General features: G+C 52.5%; 2 protein-coding genes and 1 long non-coding RNA gene across 4 annotated transcripts; 1 reads left to right on the top strand and 2 right to left on the bottom strand.

The window, feature by feature from the left end:
• Positions 1-7: 7 nt before the first annotated feature.
• On the bottom strand, positions 8-2,165 carry CCL27 (C-C motif chemokine ligand 27). The gene is made up of 3 exons (XM_062208033.1): positions 632-2,165; positions 359-491; positions 8-170 (listed from the first exon to the last, which is right to left on the bottom strand). Exons 1-3 carry the CDS (start codon positions 699-701, stop codon positions 8-10), a joined length of 366 nt encoding a protein of 121 aa, XP_062064017.1. The 5' UTR covers positions 702-2,165.
• Positions 2,166-3,932: 1,767 nt separating this feature from the next.
• On the bottom strand, positions 3,933-4,969 carry LOC133771756 (uncharacterized). 2 transcript variants are annotated; one of them, XM_062208035.1, is made up of 4 exons: positions 4,919-4,969; positions 4,493-4,560; positions 4,222-4,281; positions 3,933-4,095 (listed from the first exon to the last, which is right to left on the bottom strand). In XM_062208035.1, the coding sequence occupies exons 2-4, from the start codon at positions 4,537-4,539 to the stop codon at positions 3,939-3,941; spliced, it is 264 nt and encodes an 87-aa protein (XP_062064019.1). In that variant the 5' UTR covers positions 4,540-4,560; positions 4,919-4,969; the 3' UTR covers positions 3,933-3,938. The 2 variants fall into 2 exon arrangements, with proteins under 2 accessions (XP_062064019.1, XP_062064018.1); XM_062208034.1 differs by lacking the exon at positions 4,919-4,969 and adding an exon at positions 4,848-4,914.
• LOC133771757 (uncharacterized) lies at positions 4,457-8,769 on the top strand. The gene is made up of 3 exons (XR_009867617.1): positions 4,457-4,649; positions 7,080-7,235; positions 8,199-8,769. It is a non-coding gene; the product is annotated as an uncharacterized LOC133771757 (long non-coding RNA).
• The last annotated feature ends 9,735 nt before the right edge of the window (positions 8,770-18,504 follow it).

Raw genomic sequence — 18,504 nt, 5'->3', positions numbered from 1 at the left:
TTCTTGTCTAATGTTGCTTTATTGGGGCTTTGTGGGGCTCCAACCCATTTTCCCTAGCAACCCAGAAATCAGGTTGAGTCCCCTGGAGCCTCTTCCCTTGGCGCTCTAACCACCGAGCCAGGCTGCGGTTCTGGGGATGAATGCACACGCTGCGTCGAGCCAGATGAAGCCTGGGAAGGGAAGGTCCAAAGCCATGACCATAACCTGGGATTGTGGGTAGTGTCCCAGGCTTAGGAGCAGGGGTCAGATGAACACCCGAGTCAGTGACCGAATTGGTAGTGGGGTCTGGGGCTGGGCTCGGTGTCGGGGATCAGGCTGAGGTCAGAGTCGGAGGGATCAGGTTGGGGTTAGCGCTCACACGAAAGCCTGCAGGTGACAGTCTCCATCAGCCTCCTGCAGTTCCACCCGGATGACCTTCCTCAGTAGCTTGTTTGACAGTGGCTGTCGGTAGAGCTGAGTACAGCAGGTGGTGCTGGGTGGCAGTATCAACACTAGGGGACAACGGAGCACACATGCAGATGGGCCCAGACCCAGAACCCCTCTGTCGAACAGCTGGAGCTGGACTTCCTGGGCCCCTTTCCCTTCATCGCATTCACCCAGATCCCCGGACCTGTGTATCCCGCGTACTCACCTGCTCCAGGGTCCGGGCTCAGGAGCAACAGCAGCAGCAGGAGCCTGCTGGTAGGTGAACACCCCTCCATGCTGCTCAGCCTAGACACTTCCTACTCTCTCCTCCTCCTGTACCTTTTATCTGGGCGCCTTTTACCTGAGGCACCGGGTGAGTCACAGGCAGGTGGAGATGCATTGCTTATCCTGTGACATTCCTGGGTCCTAATTCTTGGCCTGTTGTCACAGACCCCTTCCTCTTCTAAGGCTGCCATTTCCCATGGGCTCCTAAGCCCTGAACGGAGAAGCTGGGGAAAAGGGCAGTGCAGGATGTGGGGACTGCTGGCCCAGTGACTAAGGGCAGCCAAGGATCCGCAGTGGCATCCAGTGAGAGACAGTCACGCTCATGCGTCCACAGCTTCACATTCGTGGTCACACCTTGATCACTCAGCCTCACAAAGTCACACCCACGATCAGACAGCCTTGGACAAAATGACACCACTCCAGCTACGAAGTCCCTCTCACACGGTTATGTTTTCACGGACATCCGAACAGTCCTGCTGGCACACACAGACTCTCGTGGGGGACTTGTGGGTGGCATGGGAGAAGAGAACAGGCCAGTACCAACTTGCCTTCATTTTCCCCTCCCCATTTCCTGCCCTGGCCTGTCTGTCTTATCGGAGAAATGGTGGGGATTGGTCCCTAAAGCAGGTCCTTCTGGCTCAGGAGGGGTCTTGGCTGAGGCCAGCCATATTCTGGGAAGCTGGGAGAAGTCCACCCCCCTTCAAAAACTATATTTATTTGAAAGGCAGAGTGATATCTTCCACCCACTAGTTCACTCCCCAAATACAACAGCCAGGGGTTTGCAAGGCTGAACCCAGGCGAACTATTCTAGTCTCCCACATGGGTGGCAGGGACCCAGGGACTTAGGCCATCATCTGCTTTCCAGGATACATTAGCAGAAAGCTGGATCAGAAGTGCGGAGTAGCCAGGCACTCTGATATGGGATGCGGTCGTCCCAAGTGGTGACTTAACTCACAGCACCATCCCTAGGAGGCCCTTTTTGATGGTGTGAGGAAGCCCTGGGGATGCTGAGGGGGCTTCTTCCTCCAGGAAGATGAGACAGGGAGAAAGTTGAGGTGGAAGAGAAGGAAAAATAAAAGCTCTCTGGTGCCAGGTTGCTGTTGTCTAAACAGGTAAAAGTGGCCATCGTTATGGTGCAGAGGGTTGGGCCACTGTGTTGCCAGCATCCCATATTAGAGCATCAGTTCGAGTCCTGTCTGCTCTGCTTCCAATTCAGCTCCCTGCTGATTTGCCTGGGACGGCAGTGGAGGATGGTCCAAGTGCTTGGGCCCCTGCTGCCCATGTGAGAGACCTGGATGAAGTTTTGGCTCCTGGTTTCAATCTGGCCCAGACCTGGCTGTTGCAGCCATTTGGGAGTGAACCAGCAGATGGAGAATCTCTTTCTTGTTCACTATGCCTTTCCAAATTAAAAAATAAAAATAAATAAAAGGAAAACTTAAAGCAAAAGCAAAACAAAAACAGGTGAAAAGTTCATGAAATCTCACCTGTTTTTGCCTCAGCCTGTTCCAGGAACGCCAGCCTCTTGTCAGTAGGGGCCGGGAGGTTCCAGAGTCAGTCCCTAGCTTGTTGGAGAAGTCAAACTCAAGAGCTCAGTTACTTTTCGTTTGTTCTCAAGTTCCAGCCTCTACTGTGGGCCTGGAGGAACATCCCTGCTCTCCACCAGAGTTCAGCAATACCCACGTCTCCAACCCCTGTACCCTCTGCATCCCATCTTCCATAGCCTGACTCCCCTAATCCCGCTTCCCCCCAGTGTAAACCTCCTACCCCTCCTGATCCAGCACTTTCCAGGAAGCTGGAAAATGCCTAGGGTGGGGGCATGCTGCTGTTTACTGCTGCTGGCTCCCTGACGAATGTCCACTCCTGGTCTAGGGATTTCAATCCTCATGGCCTGTTCTGCTCTGAGACATAAACTGAGTCATAACCTAATAATCCAGCGCTCTGCCTTGTGCGGTCTTCTGCCCTGGGGCCAGCCATCCCCTATGGGGTGGGTCTTCTTTTGGGATAGGACTCACACCTACTCTGGGAAGTCCTTCCTGCTGTGAGGTTGCTTCAAAAATCACAAGGGACTTTGGGTCCCAGGACAGGGGCAAGTCCCCCTCCACACTGAAGACCTGGACGTCTCCTCCCTGGCTTGACGGCCCCTCCCTGTGGAATTTGCCTTGGGGGTCCTCAGGTCTTCTGATAGTGATATGGGGAGGTAAGGGCCCCGGGCTGGACAGGGCTCTTTGACACAGATATGAGGAAATGGCTCAAGAGTTTGGGTACATTTTTTTGAAGATGCCCACAACCCAGAGGTCTTTCATCTGGAACTTCTAGCGCCAGAGGCCTTAGGATCCTCCTCTCACTCCCAAGTCTTCACTTCTGTCCCAGGGCCTGGGTGGAGACATCAGGCAATCTGGAGGAAACCCCCCAGGTTCCACCCCCTTGTCATGGACCTCCATCAGCTCCTGCCAACACTCTGGTCTTTCCTAGGAAACAAATTTTTCTAGGTGTGCACCTATCTCTTTCCTTTGACCTTTTCAAAGATAAGGCCAAGTCTTCTCCCAGTCCCAACCTGCTAGAGCAGGGACAGCTCCGGGCACAGAGTTAGACTCGGTGCCAGGAGAAACCAGGCTGTCTCTAACCAGTCCTCTGGTGCCCTTCTCTGCTGGTGGGGCTGGTTCCTGACTCCCAGCAGGGTACTGGCTGATGGAGAGCAGGGAGCAGTGCCTTCAGACTGCCCTAGGCAAGCAGCAAGAACTGCTAGGTGGGCTGATCCCAAGTAGCTCTAACTTAGGGTCAAACAGGAGGACCCAGGAGTTGGGGTATTAACTAGCAAAGTCACACCCCTGTGGCTGGCTAAGCAAGGCAGCTAGCTTCTAGGAATACTCCCCACCCTCCCTCAGTCTACTTCCTACAGTTCTGGCTTAAAAAGTTTTATAGCTGCTCCCAAATACTCTTCAGACACTTGGCAAAATCCTGGCCAGCAGGATACCTAGGTGGTAACAGCACTGAGGATGAGGCCGGGAGGAAGGCCAGGCTAGGACACACTGAGTGCATGGTGATGGGTGCTGGTTCTTTTTGTTTGCTTCGTTTGTTTGGCTTTTTTGGTGGGGAGGCGCTGACAGTACCAGCAGGCCTGACCCTGGGCATTGACATGCAAGGAGGCCCTGTCAGTAAGGACGCACGCAGCCACAGTGGAGAGGGGCTCCCAGCCCGAACGGCGGCACCGGCGGCAGAGTCAGGAGGGCAGGACGGTGGGCTTCGTTTTAAATCTTTAATGCACCGGCTGCCTGGGCAGCGGCGGCGGGAGTGCGGCAATGGAAGCCACGACCGGAACGCGAGGGAGCAGGGCCCAGGCCGCTCGACAGACAGCTCATTAGGCCCCGCAGAGGCTCCAGCTTGTGCTCCCGCGGGTGTGCAGAGCTGTGGGGCGACCCGACACGGCCATGAGACGGGGCAAGGGCTTCCGGATTCCCGCCCGCCCCAATCCGCTGAGACTCGACCCTCGGCCACACCTGGGGAGGGGCCGCAGCGCCGCAGCCCCCTCACCTTCGTTCTCTCCGCCACATTCGCAGCCAGGGGAAAAAGTAGAAACAGCCCCAGTAGATCCTGCAGAGAGAAGGCCGAGCAGGGCCGGGCGGGCGGGGCTGACCCCCACAGACCCCGCCCCTCGGGCAAGGCTCCGCCCCGCCTGGCGAGGGCGGCTCCCTCGTAGCCCACGCCCCCTCAAGGCCCCGCCCCGCCCGCCCCCGGACGGCTCGCACCCTCCCCCACCCGGAGCCTCCTGGTTCCTCCTCCGCAGAACCCCGCCTCCACTCACTCCTCCTCCGCCTCCAGCGCCACCTCGTATCTCCTCAATCCCGGCATGTCCTGGGCTCCGAGCGTCTCCTGGGGAGCGGCATGGTTGGGTCAAGGAGCCCTCCCAGCCCCAGGTCCCCTTCTCCGGCCTTTTCAGGACGAGTCTGACTAGCTCTCAGGTAATCTGAGGCAGGTGCCCCCCGGGAAGCCTCAGTAGCCACGTCGGGACTGGTTGAGAAGATTTGGGGGCACCAGAAATTAATGGGTTAGGAGGTCGGTCATCTCCGGGGCCTGAGGCATTTAGGGCGAGTGGTTTGGCAGTCGTGGGACTGGGAGATTTGGGGCCCTGGGTGAGGAGTTTCAGGGGCTGGGGTCACCTGGAGGGGGGCTGAGGGGGGTCGGTGCAGCCTAAACTCCCGCCCTCCCTGGCTCCACCCCGGAAACGGACCGTTACCAGTGCGTCACAGGGACCCCGGCGCGCACCGGGGGTGGGGTTTGCTTATCACCGGAAGGGGCGGAGTCAAGGGCTCCCGCTAGGAGGTGGAGCCCAGGGCGACCGGGGCAGAGGCGGGCTTTATGAAGAGTGGGACGTCGGACTGTGTGGACTAGGCAGCAAGAAAGGGCTTTGGTCAGGACTGGTTTCCCCGTTCCGCGTCTCCATCCTCGTCTACTCCTCCCTGTCTCTGCCCTGCCAGTTGCCCTTGCTTGCCTGCCTCCCTCCGCTTGAGTGACCCTGGACTGAGGAGGAATAGGCCCCCAGAGAGAACCCTGTGTAGGAGTCTACTTATTGCCAGACTATGGAAATAACTGTTGGCCGAGTGACCTTGGCCAAGTCACTGAGCGGCCAGAGGGTCATGGCTGAGCTCCATTTCCTGTGATTTTTTTTTTTTTTTTTTTTTTAACAATCATTCAGTCCACAAATGTTTACTGAGTGTGTGCCAGGCGCCAGTCACTGAACTGGGCTTGGAGAGGCAGCGGTGAAGAAGCCAGGCACGATTTCCACCCCAGGAGGTTGTCAAAAGAGAACAATCGCATCATTAAATGTAGCTTGGGGAAGAGGAAGGTGCTGCGGGAATGCCAATAAAGGGCAGTGAACTCGGGGTAGGAAGCAGGAAATAGCTGGCCCAGTCCTCTGATGTCCCAGCCAAGGCTCGGTACAGAGCCAGACTTGGTCTGGGGAGGGGAGAAAAAAGCCTTGTGGATTGACTATGGGAGGGGCCAGAAGTGAATGAGGTGAAGGTTTGCTCATGGTGAACGCTTAAGGATGGCTAGCCCTCCCCACCCCGACCCCCATTCCACTCTGTTTCTCCCTCTCCTGTCCATCCTCCCCTGCTTGAGCCATGTACAGGCAGCAGACAGATCCCTAAGTGCCAAGTGGCGTTGTTAGAAGCATTGCAGTCTGGGTAAGGAGAAGCTGTGCCCTCACACACCACCTTGTCGCTTGAGTTCACACTCTCGTTGACACTGCAGGCTCTGCCCTGGCTGGCTCTGGCTTGGTGCAGGGGAGCTGGGAGCCTGCTCCTCCCTCCTAGTCCTCCAACCCCAGGCCGGGGTGGTTCACATCCTCACTGAGACACAGCGCCCCCTGTGGTGTTGTCCTGGGCTAGCTGCTCTGGTGCTTGCCCTGGGGAGGAAGGAGAGGCAGGGTCAGGGGCGGAAGCTGGGGCCAGGGGCTTGGAGGCAGGAGGCAGGGCTGGGGAGGGCCAGGCTTGCCTTGGCAGAGATTCGCTTCAGTCTCCGAATGATGCGGCCCACCCAGGGCTGTTCTGGGGGTGCACAGAGTTGGAGACCCCTCAGTGTGGTGAACCTGGAGGCAGAGAGAAGGGAGCCCTGGAGCCCAGCTTCCTGGGGGGCCCTGTGTGAGGGTCAGAAGCTGTGGACCATGTCTGGGAACCTGTTTTAGGGGCTCTTTTGTGGGAGGGACTGGGCAAAGGTAAGGGAGGTAAGATGGTGCGTGGTGGCCTGAATGATGGAGGAAGTGATCGGGAGGGAAGAACCTAGACACTCTCCACCGCCCCCCTATGGGATAAAGAACTCTGCAGCTGTCTTGGAGGAAGAGATAGCAAAAGGCACCAAACATGTCCCAGGAATTGGGTGTTAGTTTATCAAGAAGCAAGAATTCTCAGAATTGTTGGCCTCTCTCAGAGCTGGGGAGGGGTGGGGGTTAGTGTTCCAGCTTAACTCAAGGGTGGAAAGGCCACAGCCCTGACTGGGATTCAGGCCCTCTGTGGCCAGTGCCTTAACTTTGGTGTTGCTCTCTCCTTCACCCACATGCACTGTCCTCTTCCCCGGAAACCCAGACCAGTTGAGGCGGAGCCTACAGAGAGAAGAGCAGCCACAGGCTTCCAGACCAGCCAGGCATGGATCATAGAGAAACACCTGGAGCACAGGCTCATCTACATACCCTGGGTACTCGCTCAGGCCACAGGCATGCCCACAGCACACAGGCAGACACATGCAGACTGCCTAGGGTTACCCACAATCTGCAGGTACACTAACGTCACACAGGAACTTAGTCACCAGAGGGGCACAGCCGTTTGCTGCATGTACAGCCTCAGGTTCATTCTCAGACTTGAGTGTTGACTCAGTTTTTTCACTGACTTCCCTAGAAACTATGTGCTGGTCCCTCTAGGCCTCTCTCCTCCTACTCCAGTTTACCCCCTCCTGGCAAGCGAATCAGTCCAGTAAGAAGATGAGAACTGCCACACAGGAGGCCACGGGATGGATGGAGATGGATAAGTGGGCAGAATCCCTGGGAGCAGCAGGTGTGTGCGGGGGTACAGGAGACCCACGTGTGTGAGACTGTGTGTAAGGTGGGATGGGGGAGATTGAGCCGGAGTTATCCTGTTGGGGAGCAAGCCCCTGCATGCTGGGCAGGGGTGGGGAGGGGTCCTGTGAATGTACGTGTATGAGTTTGTGGTTATCTCCCACTTATGGCTCCCTTATTATCTGTGTCTAGCAATTTCCTCCCTTCTGATGTATAATAAAGATCTGGGTCTTTTTCTTCTCTTCTGGTGTATAATAAAGAATTTGACTGGTTTTTGTTGCTGGTTTGTGAGAAAACTTTGTAAACATTTGGAATTTCCCAAGTACAGGTGGCCCCTGGCTTTTGAAGGGTCCAACTTAACAATGACTCACAGTTTTTTGACTTTTGATGATGTGAAAACCATACACATGGGACTGACGTTCTGATACAGTGGGTTAAGCCATCCCCTGCTTTACTGGCATCCCGTATTTGAGCCCTGGCTGCTCTTTTTCTAATAGAGCTCCCTGTTGATGCACCTGGGAAAGTGATGGTAGATGGCTCAAATGGGAGACCTAGGTGGTGTTCTAGGCTCCTGGCATTGGCCTAGTCCAGCCCTGGCTATTGTGGCCATCTGGGGAGTGAACCAGCACATGGAAGATTCTCTCTCTCTTTGTCTCTCTCTCTCCCTCCCTCCCTGTAACTCTGCCTCTCTCAAATCCATCAATCAATCCATCTTAAAAAAAGAGAGAGAAGAAAGTAATACAGTTTCAGTAGAAACCGTATTTTAAGTTGAATTTTCCCCAGCCAGCAATGTTGTAGTCTTATGAGGATGAACAATTGATACCCTACAGTGTACTGGCAGCTAAGTTATGATGTTTGGTAGGTTAACTATATTAAGTGTATTTTCAATTTATAATGGATTCATCCAGATATAATCCCATCATAGATTAAGGAGCATCACTAGTGGGAGTGTCTTTCCTAGGCCCTTGGATCACATCAGAGTTCAGCCTGAGAGATCAGATGACTCCAGAAGGAGGCTGGTTACCAGAAAGACCAACTATGTGTCTAGGAGGTGGGGATGTTGAGCCAGCATGACAACCTCTAGGGAGTGGAGAAGGATTGGGGATTGCATTCACCTGTGACCAACAGTTTAGTCATGGCTACATAATGAAATCACAATAAAAAATCTGAACACCAAAGCTCATAGAACCTCCTGGTTTGTGAACACATTGATGTATTGGGAGGGTGGCACACTCTGTCTCCCCAGAGAGGGAGAGACAGCACAAACATCTGCATTTGAGACTCTTCCAGACTTCATCCTACGTGTCTCTTCATTTGGCTGTTCCTGATATATATCCTTTATAAAAAATTGTAAGTGGGGCCAGCGTTGCCCAGCGGGTTAAGCCACCACCTGCAACACCAGTATCACATATGCACACCAGTTTGAGTCCAGGCTGCTCCACTTCAATCTAGCTCCCCACTAATGAACCTAGGAAGGCAGAAGAAGATGGCCCAAGTACTTGGGCCCCTGCCACCAATATGGGAGACCCAGATGGAGTTCCAGGCTTCTGGCTTTAGCCTAGCCCAACTGTTGAGGCCATCTGGGGAGTGAACCAGTAGATGGAGATTTCTTTTCCTCTATCTCTAACTCTGCCTAATAAATAAACAAAAAAGTAAATAATAAATATTTTTTCTTGTTTTCTTTTTTTTATTTTTTTATTTATTTTTTGACAGGCAGAGTGGACAGTGAGAGAGAGAGACAGAGAGAAAGGTCTTCCTTTTGCCGTTGGTTCACCCTTCAATGGCCGCCGTGGCTGGTGTGCTGCGGCCGGCGCACCGTGCTGATCCGATGGCAGGAGCCACGTGCTTATCCTGGTCTCCCATGGGGTGCAGGACCCAAGTACTTGGGCCATCCTCCACTGCACTCCCTGGCCACAGCAGAGAGCTGGCCTGGAAGAGGGGCAACCGGGACAGAATCCGGTGCCCCGACCGGGAATAATAAATATTTTTTAAAAAGTAAGCATAGCACCTTCCTGAGTTCTGTGAGTCATTCATTCTAGAATATTATCCAAATCTCAAGTAACAGCCAGTTGCGATTCATTGTGAGACATGGCCCCATACCCATAGGCAGATAAAATCTTGTCTATCTCTATTTGCACAGTAGCTGAGGGGCTTTTGCACCCCAGGGGAATGTGATTTCATTGACATCCTGTTTCTAGCCTGGACTCTCCAGCCAGTTCCCCCTTAACTCAAGATGTCCCATTCTCAACACATTCTACAGTTTTGTTTTTGTTTTTGTTTTGCAGGCAGAGTGGATAGAGAGAGAGACAGAGAGAAAGGTCTTCCTTTTTACCGTTGGTTCACCCTCCAATGGCCGCTGCGGCCGGCGCACCACGCTGATCTGAAGCCAGGAGCCAGGTGCTTCTCCTGGTCTCCCATGCAGGTGCAGGGCCCAAGGACTTGGGCCATCCTCCATTGCTTTCCCGGGCCATAGCAGAGAGCTGGCCTGGAAGAGGGGCAACCGGGATAGAATCTGGCGCCCCGACCGGGACTAGAACCCGGTGTGCTGGCGCCACAAGGCGGAGGATTAGCCTGTTAAGCCACGGCGCCGGCCTCTACAGTTATTTTTGAGAACTAAAGTGAGAAAGGGAGAGTACTAGGTTGGTCAAAGACTATACATGGAATTTCCATGCAAGACCTGACCTATGAGACCAGAAAAGAAGATCTTTCAGGAGAGAGACTATATTGGGATGGTATTCTGTTTTCTACTCCCAGCCCTAGAGTATATGATTTGTAGACCTGTATTTTTCTTCATCTATCCATCTGTCCGTCCATCCATCCATCCACCTACCCATGTTTACATCTATAGATCCATTCATGTGTCTAAATACCCATTCATCATCTTTTTTTTCCACCTTATCCCTCCAACACTAACTCCTGCTCTAGAGGTAACCCATCACTTGTGCTGTTGATACCTGACCACGTCCTAACTGGAACCCTAGATCCAAGACTGAAACAGAATCTTCACCCTAAAATGAGAATAAAATAAGTCACTTGAGCATGGAGTATCATTTAGGGGGACACACATATAAGGAGGGAAAGAGGAAATGGGGCTGTGAGTGACAGAACACAGTCTGGCAGATGTTTGTACAGAGTTTGCAGTGGAATCACCGGCAGTGTTCCAGATGGATTCCCATGCATGGGTCTGGAGCACCAGACGCCCTCCACAGCAGATCTAAGAACAGGGAGCCAAGGGAGGAGGCCATTCCTGTCATTCCAGTTTTAGAAGCTCCACATCAAAGCCTGAAGTAGCATGTGGTGTCCACCCATCTTTCTCTCTTCCTCAGCGCATTTTCCCTTCTTCCATCTTTCCTCTATCTTTTCACATCTTCATCTCCACTTACTCATCGGTATGTTCAGCCATTATCCATTATTTTCTTTTTAACAAAAGATTTAGTTTATGTATTTGAAAAGTAGTGTTGTGGGGGGCGGGGGAGGAGAAAGAGAGAGAGAAAGAGAATCGTCCATCTGCTAGTTCACTCCCCAAATGGTTGCAACAGTCGGTCTGAACCAGGCAGAAGCCAGTAGCCATGAACTCCATCTGAGTCTCCCATGTGGGTGACAGGGGCCTAAACACTTAGGCCAACTTCCACTGCTTTCCCAGATGCGTTAGTAGGGAGCTAGACTGGAAGTGGGACTTGAACTGGTGCTCATATGGGATGCCGGCATTGCAGGTGGTGACTTAACCCACTGTGCCACAACACTGGCCCCTATCCTTTTATTTTATTTTTTTTAAAGATTTATTTATTTATTAGAAAGAGTGACAGAGAGAGAAGAAGAAACAGATAAAGAGACTTTCCATTTGCTGGTTTATTCCTCAATAATAGCCAGATCTGGGGCAGGCTAACGTCAAGAGCCAAAGTCTCCAACCTGGTCTCCCACATGGTGGCAGGCACTCAAGCACTTGGACCATCTGCTGCCTTCCCAGGTGCATTAACAGGAAGCTGAACATGAAGCATAGTATCCACAACTGGAACTGGCACTCCAATATGGGATGCCAGCATTGCAAGTAGCAGCTTAACCCACTACTTCACAGTGCCAACCCCTGTGGATGGCTTTTGTTCATGCAAATAATTTTTAAAATTATTTATTTATTTGAAAGGCAGAGTTACAGGGAGAGAGAGAGAGAGAGAGAAATCTTCCATCTGCTGGTTCATTCCCCAAATGCCTGCAAGAGCCAGAGTTGGACCAATCGGAAGCTAGGAGCCAGGAGCTTCTTCCAAGTCTCCCAAGTGGATACAGGGGTCAAAGGGCTTGGGCCATTTTCTGCTTTCTCAGGTGCATTAACAGGGAACTGGATCAGAAGTGGAGCAGCCAGAACTCAAACTGGAGCTCCACAAGTGGTGGCTTTATCAGCTAGGCCACAGTGTCTTTCTGTCTCCCTCCCTCCCTCCCTCCCTCCCTTCTTCCTTCCTTCCTTCCTTCCTTCCTTCCTTCCTTCCTTCCTTCCTTCTTCCTTCCTTCCTTCCTTCCTTCCTTCCTTCCTTCCTTCCTTCCTTCCTTCCTTCCTTCCTTCCTTCTTCTTCTTTCCTTCCTTTCTCTCTCTCTTTCTTTCTTCTTCCTCCTCCTTCTTTCTCCTCCTCCAACTCCTCCTCCTCTTCCTCCTCCTTCTTCAAGATTTATTATCTAAAAAAAAAAAAAAAAAAAAAAGACCAGCATTGTGGCATAGAAGGTAGAAGGTTAAGCCTCTGCCTGCAGTATTGGCATCCTATATGGGCACCAGTTTGAGTCCTGGCTGCTCTAGCTATTGTGGCCATTTGGGGAGTGAACCAGTGAATGGAAGATCTCTCTCACTCCTTCTCTCTGTGTATGTATATCTGCCTTTCATACAAATAAATAAATATTTATTTATTTGAAAGGCAGAGTTACAGAGATAGAGAGGAAGAGACAGAAAGTGAGGGAGCTGTTCTATCTGCTGTTTCACTCCTGAGGTGACCACAGTGGTCAGGGTTGGACAAGGCTGAAGTCAGGAGCCATGAGCTTCTTCCAGGTCTCCCACATGGTTTCAGGGGCTCAAGCACTTGGACCACCTTCCACTGCTTTCCCAGGCCATTATCAGGGAGCTGGATTGGAAGTGGAACAGCTGGAACTTGAACCAGCACCCATATGGGATGCCGACACTGCAGGCGGAAGCTTAACCTACTATGCCACAGTGTCAGGCATGACAAATTTAACTTTTTAAAAAAGACTTATTTCTTTTATTTCAATGGAAGAGGAGAGAGAGAGAGAGAGAGAGAGAGAGAGAGAGAGAAATCTTCTTTCTGCTGGTTTACTCCCCAAATGGCAGCAACAGCTGGTTCTGGGCCAGGCAGAAGCCAAGAGCATGGAACTCCAGTTCTCCCACATGGGTGGCAGGGGTCCACATACTTGGATCATCTGCTGCTGCTTTCCCAGATGCATTAACTGAGAGCTGGATTGGAAGGGGAGCAGAAGAGACTCAAACCAGTGCTTATATGGGGTGCTAGCACCACAGGCAGTAGCCTAACCTGCTGTGCCACAATGCCAGCTCTGTACGTGGGCCTCTAAACCAGCATTTTAACCCGTAGGCCAAATACCCTCCCCCAGTCACCCTGTTTTATTAAGTCTACCACTCAGTGTATACCCTGATCCACATTGTGGCTTCTTAACTTATTTTTATTTTTTTTTGACAGGCAGAGTTAGACAGTGAGAGAGAGACAGAGAGAAATGTCTTCCTTCCGTTGGTTCACCCCCCAAATGGCCACCACGGCCAGCGCGCTGTGCCGATCCGAAGCCAGGAGCCAGGTGCTTCCTCCTGGTCTCCCATGTGGGTGCAGGGCTCAAGCACCTGGGCCATCCTCCACTGCCTTCCCAGGCTACAGCAGAGAGCTGGACTGGAAGAGGAGTAACCGGGACAGAATCTGGCACCCCAACCAGGACTAGAACCCGGGGTGCTGGCGCCGCAGGCAGAGGATTAGCCTAGTGAGCCACGGTGCCGGCCTTCTTAACTTATTTTTTCTAAAAACTCCTCTCTAGGAGAAGAGATTTGTCCTTGGCATGTTTCTATGTCCGTGACTATATGTAATCATGTTAGATATGTCTATATTGTGATTTTTTAAAGATTTATTTTATTTATTTGAAAGTCAGAGTTACACAAAAAGAGGAGAGGCAGAGAGAGAGAGAGAGAGAGAGAGAGAGAGAGGTCTTCCATCCGCTGGCTCACTCCCCAGATGGCTGCAACGGCCGGAGCTGCGCTGATCCGAAGCCCGGAACCAGGAGCTTCTTCCAGATCTCCCACGTGGGTGCAGGGGCCCAAAGACTCGAGCCATCTTCTGCTGCTATCTCAGGCCACAGCAGAGAGCTGGATCGGAAGAGGAGCAGCCAGGACTAGAAACGGTGCCCATAAGGGATGCCGGTGCTTCAGGCCAGGGCATTAATCCACTGCGCCACAGCGCTGGCCCCTCTATATTATGATTTATACTTGTGTCCCTGCTGTATGTGAGTGATGGACTGTGTGATTGATGATATGTATGTGTGTATGGACTGGGACACGTGTAGATGGGTGCGGGTGTTGGAACTAGTGTGTGGCTTTGTTTTCCGGCAGCTGTTTTCAAGCCATCCCTTTGTGGCTCTCAACCTCACAGGACCTGCAGGGGGCGTCCAGTGCACACTGGAAAGGACGAGGGCTCTTGGTCCAGGTTGTCAACTCTCTAGGGCCTGCAGAGGGCATCTAGTATGCAGGCAAAAAAGGGGGGGGGGCTGGCCTGTGGAAGGGGGGCTCTGGCATGAGAGACTGGAATGACTTGTTCCAGAAATGGGCTGGAAATGAGCAAGGACCAAATGACTCAGCCTCTAAAATTCCCTGATCCTGGGAAGGGGTCTGTTTCACTCCCTATCCTTCCCTAAACTCTGTGTCCAGAGGGTCCCTTCCCAGGCAGAGGGGCAGAGCTTGGCTCTGCAGTTTCAGAGTGTGGGTGGAACATTGCACAGAGCTTCCGGAGGTGATGCGACTTCAGGATGGAGCAATATCTTGAGCAATAGTGTTCCCCCCCTTCCCTGCCTCCCACCTTCTGGAGCTCAAAGTAAATCCCGGGTTTCCTGAATATTTCTCTCCTTCATTTCCTGTAGTTGGGGCCCAGGATTCCGGGGCCTGGGCTAAGCTTGCTTGGGAGAAGCTCAGGAAACAAAGCTAAAGGGGACACATGTGGCTGGAGATGGGGAGTCCTGGGCAGCCAGAGGGAGGCAGGAGAGGTTGCACGAAGAGTGTTTTGCAGACGATTGAGGATGAGTAGGGAAAGAAGGGAGAATGAACAGCAAACAGAGAGGCTCAGGAGAAATACAGTGATTTGTGATTTTTAAAAAAGATATATTTATTTATTTCAAAGGCAAAGTGACAGAATAAGGAACAGCCAGAGAGACAGAGAGAGATCTTCCTCCAAATGGCAACCACATCCAGGCCTGGGTCAGGCTGATGCCAGGAGCTTCATCCTGGTGTCCTACATGAGTAGCAAAGACCCAAACACTTTGGTCATTTTCCACTGCCTTCCCAGGCACACTAGCTGGATTGGAATACTGGGACTCTCACTAGCAGTGCTGGAAGCTGGACTGGAAGTGGAGCAGCTGGACTCGAACCAGCACTTTGATATAGGATGTTGGCATTGTAAGCAGTGGCTTAACCTTCCATGCCATGATGCCAGCCACAGGTGTTTGTGATTAATCCCAAGGTATGGGACTCAGGGACAGGGCTAGTGATGAAAGAAGGCCATGCATATGTGGGAGGTGGGGCGGGGCGGTCATCTCTGGCCTGATCTACCTCTAGAGAGGTTCCCAAGGATGGAGCTGTGGGGATGGCCAGCCCAGGGGCTGCAACTGCCCTGAGGAGGGAGGCTGAAGTCAGGGCGGGGCTGCAGCAGTGGGGCTGAAGGAGTGGCACAGACAGCAGACACTGAAGAGGGAGACAGCAGGGGTGAGGGGAAGGAGCGGATGGGAGAGCGAGGGGTGATGTACAGAGCTACTTTTAGGTTCCAGGCTGTGGTGCCAGCTGCTTTTTTTGGATTTCCTCTTGGCTTTCTTAGACACGTTATCACCAAACCAAACTCTGGATTCCTAGCACTTCCCTCCCAGCCTGTCTCCTCCCCCGGTCACCCAGCTCGCTCAGGGACTGTCATCCCCCTACCCCACCCCGGTTGCTCAGGCCCGAAGCCTGGCATTGTCCCTGGTTTTCCTGTTTCCCTTGCTCCTCAAATGTAATCTGTCAGCTCGGCCCGCTAGTCTGGAATCCCCATTCTTCTGTACCCCAACGGCCAGCACCTGGGCCAGGCCAGAGTCGTCTCTGTCTCTTTCCTACACTATAGGAGGAGCCCTCTGACTTCTTTCCTCTCCAATCCGTTTTCCAGCCTGCTCAGAGGGTCTTTTTTTTTTTTTTTTTTTTTTTTTTGACAAGCAGAGTGGATAGTGAGAGAGAGAGAGAAAGGTCTTCCTTTTTGCCGTTGGTTCACCCTCCAATGGCCGCTGCGGCCGGCGCATTGCACTGATCTGAAGCCAGGAGCCAGGTGCTTCTCCTGGTCTCCCATGCAGGTGCAGGGCGCAAGCACTTGGGCCATCCTCCACTGCCTTCCCAGGCCATAGCAGAGAGCTGGACTGGAAGAGGGGCAACCGGGACAGAATCCGGCGCCCCGACCGGGACTAGAACCCGGTGTGCTGGTGCCGCAAGGCGGAGGATTAGCCTGTTAAGCCACGGCGCCGGCCCTCAGAGGGTCTTTTTTAACACTGCCAATGAGATCATGTTACCTCTCTGCTTAAATCTTGCATAGCACTTAGAATAAAGTCTTCACTTCTTCCTGTGGTTGGCAAAGACGTGGGTCATGTGACACTGGGTTCCCTGTCCTGTCTCAGTTTCCACCCTCTGCTCCTTGTCGCCTGTGCTCCAGCTGCACTGGTCTCTTCTCCTTGAATGGACGCCTTCTTCTCTTTTTGGTGTCAGCTTCACTATCCTCTCCTCACAGAGACTGTTGCTAGGCACCCTACGGAAAGCATGGCAGTGCCACCTTCTTCTTCTTCTTCTTTTTTTTTTTAACAGGCAGAGTGGACAGTGAGAGAGAGAGAGACAGAGAGAAAAGTCTTCTTTTTCCGTTGGTTCACCCCCCCAGTGGCCGCTGGGGCTGGCGCACCACGCTGATCCGAAGCCGGGAGCCAGGTGCTTCCTCCTGGTCTCCCATGGGGTGCAGGGCCCAAGCACTTGGGCCATCCTCCACTGCACTCCCTGGTCACAGCAGAGAGCTGGACTGGAAGAGGAGCGACTGGGACAGAATCTGGTGCCTCGACCAGGACTAGAACCCAGGGTGCCAGTGCCGCAAGCGGAGGATTAGCCCATTGAGCCACGGCGCCGGCCTGGCAGTGCCACCTTCTGTCTTTATCTTTCACAACACACCCTGTTGGAAATTGATTTTTTAAAAGATTTATTTATTTATTTGAAAGGCAGAGTTAGAGAGAGGGAGAGATAGAGACAGAGACAGAGACAGAGAGAGAGAGAGATCTTCCATCCACTGGTTTACTCCCCAGATGGCTGGGCCAGACCAAGGTCAGGAGCCTGGAACTCCATCCAGGTCTTCCATGTGGGTGGCAGCAGCCAAGGACTTGGGCCATCAGCTGCTTCCTCACTAGGTGCATTAGCATGGAGCTGAGTCACAGGCAGAGCAGCCAGGACCCAAATCTGCTCTCCAATGCAGGATGCTTGCGTTGCAAGCCATGGCTTAACCTGCTGCACCACAACACCTGTCCCTGAAATGGCTTTGTTTCTGTATTGTAGCAGACTTCTGTTGTTGTTATTATTATTATTTTAGGTTATTTAAGACCTTTATTAACAGGTGCTTGTAGCTTTTTGACTGTTTTTAAAAAATCAAGTTGTAAAGTTTTATTGTAAATTAAAAATGAAGTTGTTAGGGCCGGTGCTGTGGTGTAGTAGGTAATGCCATGGCCTGCAGTGTCAGCATTCTATGTGGATGCCGGTTCGAGTCTTAGCTGCTCCACTTCCAATCCAGCTCTCTGCTGATGTGCCTTGGAAAGCAGTAGAAAATGGCCCAAGTGATTGGGCTCCTGCACCCACATGGGACACCTGGAAGAAGCTCCTGGCTCCTGGCTTCAGATCAGCCCAGCTCCAGCCATTGTGGCCATTTGGGGAGTGAACCAGTGGATGGAAGACTTCTCTCTCTACCTCTGCCTCTGTGTAACTCTGCCTTTCAAATAAATAAATAAATAAATCATTTAAAAAAATGAAGGTCTTAAAAATTTCAGCTTGACCAGATATGGAACAATTTTAAAACCTTTAAAGGTGTATTGAGAAAAACCAGTTTTTTTTTTTTTTTTTTTTTTTTTGACAGGCAGAGTGGACAGTGAGAGAGAGAGAGAGCCAGAGAGAAAGGTCTTCCTTTACTGTTGATTCACCCTCCAATGGCTGCTGCCGCGGGCGCGCTGTGGCCGGCGCACCACGCTGATCCGAAGCTGGGAGCCAGGTGCTTCTCCTGGTCTCCCATGTGGGTGCAGGGCCCAAGCACTTGGGCCATCCTCCACTGCCTTCCCAGGCCATAGCAGAGAGCTGGCCTGGAAGAGGGGCAACCGGGACAGAATCCGGCGCCCCGACTGGGACTAGAACCCGGTGTGCCGGCGTCGCAAGGCAGAGGATTAGCCTAGTGAGCCGCGGTGCCGGCCAAAACCAGTTTTTTTTTTTTTTTTTTTTAACTCGTTTGTCATTACCAAAAAAAGAGACATCTTTAGGTAAAAATGCTGCTTAGATAATACGGACAGTTCTAGTAATCTGGTCAATGGACAAAATGCAAGGACTTAAGGCCTTCTGCTCCTATCTTTTGCTCATTTCTTATTGCTGGAATTTCATATTCATTGCTTCTTGTTGGAAGGCTAACCCGGGTGATGGCAGAGCTGTGAAGCCGGCATTTGCTCAGCCCCGCCCTGCGCAGCCTCTGGATGATTCTCAGCTGGTGGATCGGCTGCTTTGTCTCTTTGCCATCCTGGGGTTTAGGGTTACCTGGGTGTCTGCGCAGGTAACTGAAGTTGCGGGGCACCCACGCTGAGGTGGCTGCTGACCTGGGTCTCAGCTCCTTGATTTCCCCACTCCTCTTCATTGCCGTCCTCTCTAGGCTGTCTTCGGCGAGGAGGACCCCTGCGGAAGCGTGGTCTATAACCCCACACACATTCCGTCTCACTGGTCTACCTAGTTCTGCATCCTGATTGGCAGCACCTTCCCTCACGTCTCC

This window comes from Lepus europaeus, chromosome 12, assembly GCF_033115175.1.
Source record: "Lepus europaeus isolate LE1 chromosome 12, mLepTim1.pri, whole genome shotgun sequence".
Taxonomy (NCBI): domain Eukaryota; kingdom Metazoa; phylum Chordata; class Mammalia; order Lagomorpha; family Leporidae; genus Lepus; species Lepus europaeus.
This window is presented reverse-complemented; position numbering and strand designations above follow the sequence as displayed.